Source organism: Bison bison, unplaced genomic scaffold (genome assembly GCF_000754665.1).
Source record: "Bison bison bison isolate TAMUID 2011002044 unplaced genomic scaffold, Bison_UMD1.0 scf7180017864066, whole genome shotgun sequence".
NCBI classification, from domain to species: domain Eukaryota; kingdom Metazoa; phylum Chordata; class Mammalia; order Artiodactyla; family Bovidae; genus Bison; species Bison bison.
The window spans coordinates 3,314,543-3,321,052 of NW_011494638.1; the positions used below are offsets into that span (position 1 = coordinate 3,314,543).

General features: G+C 39.5%; 1 protein-coding gene across 6 annotated transcripts in view; it reads right to left on the reverse strand.

Annotated features, from left to right (window-relative positions):
* Positions 1-1,290: 1,290 nt before the first annotated feature.
* RAB27A (RAB27A, member RAS oncogene family) overlaps positions 1,291-6,510 on the reverse strand; it is an 81,045-nt gene continuing 75,825 nt past the window's right edge. For all 6 annotated transcript variants that reach the window (XM_010836771.1, XM_010836770.1, XM_010836766.1 and 3 more), the window contains one exon: positions 1,291-3,604. In XM_010836771.1, coding sequence (XP_010835073.1) covers positions 3,406-3,604 — 199 coding nt within the window. In that variant the 3' untranslated portion in view covers positions 1,291-3,405. The remainder of the gene's footprint in view (positions 3,605-6,510) is intronic.

Genomic DNA, 6,510 nt, shown 5'->3' on the forward strand with positions numbered 1-6,510 from the left:
CCCAAAAAGTCCATATTGAACATTTCTTCAATGGATCGTTAGCTATCTTGGTATCAACTTCAAAAGATCAAGAGTATACCTCTCAGAGTTCCTATGCTACGCTATGCTAAGTCACTTCAGTCGTGTCTGACTCTGTGCGACCCCATAGATGGCAGCTCACCAGGCTCCCCCGTTCCTGGGATTCTCCAGGCAAGAACACTGGAGTGGGTTGCCATTTCCTTCTCCAATGCATGAAAGTGAAAAGTGAAAGTGAAGTCGCTCAGTCGTGTCTGACTCTGAGTGACCCCATGGATTGCAGCCTAACAGGCTCCTCTGTCCATGGGATTTTCCAAGCAAGAGTACTGGAGTGGGGTGCCATTGCCTTCTCCATCAGAGTTCCTAATTTCTTATAATAAACCAATATGGACTTATTATTTGAGAACCTTTCTAAACATTTTGAAGTCTTGGAGTCTTACTTTGAAAACTCTTTCATTTGACCCTGCTGCATCTTAAGTCCTCTATTCAGTCCAATAGCCATTTGAGGACCTACCATGTTCCAGGCCTTTTCCGGGTAGCAGCAACACAGTTTTGAAGAAAACTTCCCACGTCCCTATCTTCACAGAGCTTATATCTTAGTGAATAGAGACAAACATACAAAGATATTGACTGGTGATAAGTGACATGTACAAAAACAGAGCAGAATAACAAGGCAGCAGGGGACAATCTGATAGGGGCCATGAGAGGGAGTGACTGCTGTTTTAGAGAAGGTGATCAGCAAAGTCCTTTTGGACAACACGACTTTGAATTGTCCTACAGGGTGGGAGAGGGAGCCATGTAGATATATGGAAGACAAGCATTCCAGGCAGAGGGAACAGCAGATATTCCAGGAACACACTTGACTGCTCCAGGGAGGCCAGTATGCTCACAGAGGAGTGAGTGAGGTAGACAGGGTGGCAGGAAATAAGGTCAGAGAGTCCATCTCCCCGTATTCCCTCCTCATCCAGTTAAGTACCACACCCTCCCCAATGCTTCTTGCATCCCACCTCTCAGCCCCAGCCTTAGTTCAAGCCCTTACCATCCTTGCTTTGTTCACCTGTCAACAGCCGGCACAACACTTCATGTGCTGTCGGTGCTCCATCTGTGTTTGATGATGACATGTGTGAGTTACCTTCTCCAGAACATGTTATCTTGGCTGGTCCCTCATCAAGTACCTAATGGAATTTGTGTCTCTGAACGTGCTTTCCTTGAGCATTACATCCTCTGGGTTGAAACTTTCTTGTAAAGGGAAATGAAGTTATGTTCACACATAAATGACAGATTAGACCACTTTTTTATTATAAGCTTATCTGGCACAAAATTCACTGAAGATATACTTCACTTTTACAGAAGCCTGTAAATAGAAAAATACACTGACACACAAAAAAAGTTTATGTTGGTGCTTCAAAGTAAATTTAAACACGATTTCCAAAGAGAATACAGGTTATTGATGTCAATAACTAAAAATGGCTCTTGTGTGCACACTGTCTCGTGTATATGTTTCACTGTGTATTATGTTTAAGGCCAATAGAATCTGTACGAATTGCTCGTTTGGTTCCTGATAGGCTGACACAATACAGATATTGTTTTCTTTTTCACTATACAAATAAATCATATAAAATGTTCCCTGGAACATAGCTATAAAATTATTTCCTCCACTTCAGTCTTACAGCAATTTTACAAGGCACTGCTTATGATGAGGACCCTGATCCAGAAATAGCTGGATCTTTTATCACTAGGATACACAATTCAAATGCATAGGACTCAGTGACTTCTTAGTATTTTAAGAAGTCTAAATTTTAAGGATAGAAATATATAAGATCTTACAAAGCACAACTAAGTTTCTTAAGCAGATGGTGGGAGGGCAGTGGCAAAAAAAAACCAGGACAGATGGTCCATAAAAAGCCGTTTGAAAATTATCATGTACCAGTAGCTACTTTTCATCACAGTTTTATTTTTCTAATTACAGTTATGCCATCACAAAATACATTTATTTTTATTCTTTATTTAAATTATAATGAGTGGTATTTCTTCCTAAATAGCCATTAAGTTCTTTGGAAATGTTAATCTACTTAAACTACTTTAATAAATAAGAATTTTCCCCTTTGATTTTTATAAACAACTGCCATGAAGCATATTTTGAAACACACCTTTAATTTGGTAAAAAAGACATTTTGGCAGTGTGGAAGAGTACATGACCTTGGCAAGATCCAGCAAGTATAGTAAATACCCATGATCTCAGTGAAAACTACAGGCTATAGAATATTTTGTTTTTCTACTTTGAGACAGAATATGAATGTAATTGCTTAAATACAAACATCCATCTTCTATCAAACAGTATAAACAGACATGTTATGTAATTATAAACTAATTCCTTCAATTCCACCAGTATAAAAATAAAACAAGTTTCAAAGATCAACAAGATAGAGCCTGATGGTGAAAAAAAATGATGAGTCATTCATAAGCTAACTGAAACTGCAGCCTGAGGATGCCAGACCAACATTATAAATATAAAGAAAAAGAAGCTAAATATTTGCTTATCACAAATATCTTCAGCATAAGCACCAGCTATGTTCAATATGGCCAGCACATAGGCCAAGTATAAATGCACATATCACTGTGAACTAAAGGCATAAAAATCTAATTCCCTGACCCTTCAATCAACCTTTCAGAGCAAAGGGAATCGAGCAGGGAGCCAGAAGTCCCCACTTCAGTCGCTTACACAACACTAAACCACCCTAGTCCTTACTCTCAAGGCCCTTCCCACCAAAAATAGTCACAGTGAGCATGAAATCGATCAATCCAGTTTATCCAGGGCCTATAGATATGGCCAACCATTTCTCCTATATTCATTTTAAAGAGAATGCTTACATAAATTATACTCAAGACATTGAACCATCATTTGTGTATATTCTTATTTAATATTTAAATTGTTTAGATGACATTTTAGAAAGTCCCCTGTGGTGCAAGAAGTGTCTTAAATTTGTGTTAAGAACGGATATTACATCTAAGATCTTAAAGGTGAGACTCTGGGCCTATGTATGGTAAAGCAGTCATTATATCTTCAGTCATTATACATAATAAATGCGCTGTTCTGTGGCTACAAAATCCTGAATCCTTGAACGATCTACTGCCATGGGGCTAATATTTTATAAGGCACTTTTGGCTATGTGAGATATTTTGCCTAACTCTCAGGCTGAATCTTAAAGAATATTTACAAAGCTGCAGCAAAGTAATTTTAAAACGGGATGCTTTACTGATAGGTCTAATTGGGATGGTGAGAAGCAGTTTGCACGCAAGGCCTGTTTGCTTCTCTCTGAGTCATGTATCACCATAGGGAAGGTCACAGACATGGGCCCCTCGAATGGCTGTTCAGCTCACTAAGCCCCCTCAACAGCCACATGACCCCTTCTCCTTTTCTTCATTCAGCTGATCTGCAGAGGTGTGACCGTTGGAACGCACCACGCCTTCGGGAATCCAGGACTTGTCCACACACCGTTCCATTCGCTTCATTATCAGGTCCAGGAGCGTCTCAATAGCCTGGTTTATGTTTGTCCCATTGGCAGCACTAGTTTCAAAGTAGGGGACTCTGAAAGAAGCAACAACTTGGGTTACAGCGTGTGGTGGGAAAGGTCAGTGACCTTTGCCCTTGATAATTCAACTTAGAAAATCAGAAGAATATAAATACATAAGACAAGAAAGGCATTTTAGCACATTAAAAAGTAAAATAATAACTGACACTGCATTCCTAACAGAGATGTAAAACTTCTGGGAGTTTTTATCCCCATTTCACAAATGATGAAACTATAGCTCAGAAAGATGAAGTAATGTGCCCAATTTCCTAATGCTAGAAAGGAGTGGAACCAGGCTTTGAATCCACAGCTGTTCAAGTGTAACCAACTCAACCATAGGCTCTACTGGTTCCAAATTTACATGATGTTGTATGAAGTTCTCCAAAATAGAGAACTCTCACTTGCTGTCAATGGGGGAAAAAAAAAACAAGCTGACATGAGACATCAGAGATCCCTGGCCGTATTCGTCAAGGGCTTGGCCCCTTGTCAGCTCCGGGCGGTATTCCTGGACCACACCCTTGAAGACAAGACATTCTGAATTTTATAGCACTTGAGGGTTCCTCAAGCATATCAATCTTAAGTGTGTTTATTTTGTTATCCCAGGACCTGAGATTAGGTATAATTCTTTAGTAACTCACAAAGCATCGTTTCAAAACTATAAGGTTATTTTTCACATGTTCTTAAGACATCATCAGTCTTCTTGCAGTGGTCACCCTTCATACTTGGTCTTTGCAAGGGGATTAATCAATTACCTGCCAAATTCTTCCCCCTTCTTAATAAAGTCATGAAAATAATGATATAGTTATATTTTCTTCACACTGTTAACTTCATTCCCACCACTTAGTAAGGAGTCTGACCAAAAATACTCTTAGATGTAAAAACTACAAAAGAAAGTTGTTTAGCCCCTCAGGAGTCCTGCAATTGAATTCAGTAAAATATTCCTTACATTTATAGATACTTTAACATCCATCTCTATTACTCTTGCTGAAGAATGTCTGTTTTCCTGTGTTCTCATAGCATATTAACACTCCATCAATGACTCTGATTACAATTCCAATAGTTCTTTCATTACTTTCTGACTAGGAGCAGCTTCCACAGGAGAACTTTAACAGAATTGTTTTAACCTTCTTAGTGCTTTGACAGATATTTTCAGAACTGTTCTGCTTCCTAAGAATCACAGTCGGGGTGCATGTGGAAGCATGAAGGTTATCTGTCCATTACGATTCCTCAAGATGATGCCTTATTATCTGCTTGCTTCCTACAGGAACTAACAGGCCTTGCAACTGGACTCTATATTCTTTCCTGTTGGAATGTAGCTCATAAAAACTGCTTGAAGAACCATCACTGCATTTGAGCAGATAGACCTATCCATCTGTCTGTGAGGTCTGCTGGACATAGTTGTTCCACTGATCCCACCATGCCCGTGTTCATAGCCCTTCATACGCTGACTCTAAAATACCTTAATCAGGTGCTCCCCTGCTGGTCCAGGGGCTAAGAATCTGCCTGCCAAGGCAGGGGACATGGGTTCAATTCCTGACCCAAGAGGATCCCACGTGCCAAGGAGCAACTAAGCCCATGTGCCACAACTACTTAAACCTGATGCCCTAGAGCCTGTGTGCTCAACAAGAGAAGCCACCCCAAAGAGCAGCCCGTGCACCACAACCAGGGAGTGGCCCCCACTCAGTGCATCTGGAGAAAGCCTGTGTGAAGCACCAGAGGCCCAGCACAGCCATAAGTAAATACACCTTTTTAAAAATAAAGTAAATATCTTAATCAGAGAAGGTCTCACTGGGCAAATTACATCATCTTAGTGATTTTTAAACCTCTTGCCTGGCTATCTCTTTGGTTACTTTCAGTCTTTTTTTTTTCCTACATCTTCATCTGGTGCCTTATCCACAAAATGAAGGAAATGCATTTTTCCCATCCCCCTGGTCACATGCAGTATTTCTCTACCAAGTTTGAAGAAGACATTCTTTATGGAAACTCAATAAATACTTATCAACTATCTATGTTATTAAGTCCCAGGGACACTTTTTGATGCTGCCATTTTTATATGAACTGAATTTTAGTTTAAGAATTCTCAAAATTTAAATACTTAGATTTTCTCCATCATGCTTTCTCAGTTACACCCAAGGAGAATTATTCAATGTCTAAGAATATTGCTTATACTTAAGGAGAAGGCTTGATCATTCTATCACCATTCAGAAAGCTATTGTTTCATGAAAAAACAACTGAAAAATTCATCTCTCCCTATGAGAATAATGGGTTGAAATTGGAAATACAAAAATAAAAAAGTAGTTGAGCAGAAAACTTTCTTGTAAACAATGGTTACAATGGTTCACATCTCATTTTTAACATTTCCTCAAAGTCCATCATAAATATCTTTCCAACTATAGAGTCATCAGCCTCACTGAATTCCTCAACAGGATCTCTCTCCATTACGCTATTTCTACTTTTCATAGTTTCTTCCATCTCAGCTCCTAATACCCCATAATCATTTAAAGGCATAAATGAAAAATTATAAATAGTCTAAAAATGATAGAACCTATACATGAGGGCTTCCCTGGTGGCTCAGATAGTAAAGAATCTACCTGCAATGCAGGAGACCAGGGTTTGATCCCTGGGTCAGGAAGATTCCCTGGAGAAGGGAATGGCTACCCAGTTAAAACTACGATTTTTCCAGTAGTCATGTATGGATGTGAAAGTTGGACCATAAAAAGGGCTGAGCACCAAAGAATTGATGCTTTTGAACTGTGGTGCTGGAGAAGACTCTTGAGAGTCCCTTGGACAGTAAGGAGATTAAACCAGTCAACCCTGAATATTCATTGGAAGGATTGGTGCTGAAGCTGAAACTACAATACTTTGGCCACCTGATGCAAAGAGCTGACTCATTGGAAAAGACGCTGATGCTGGGAAAGATCGA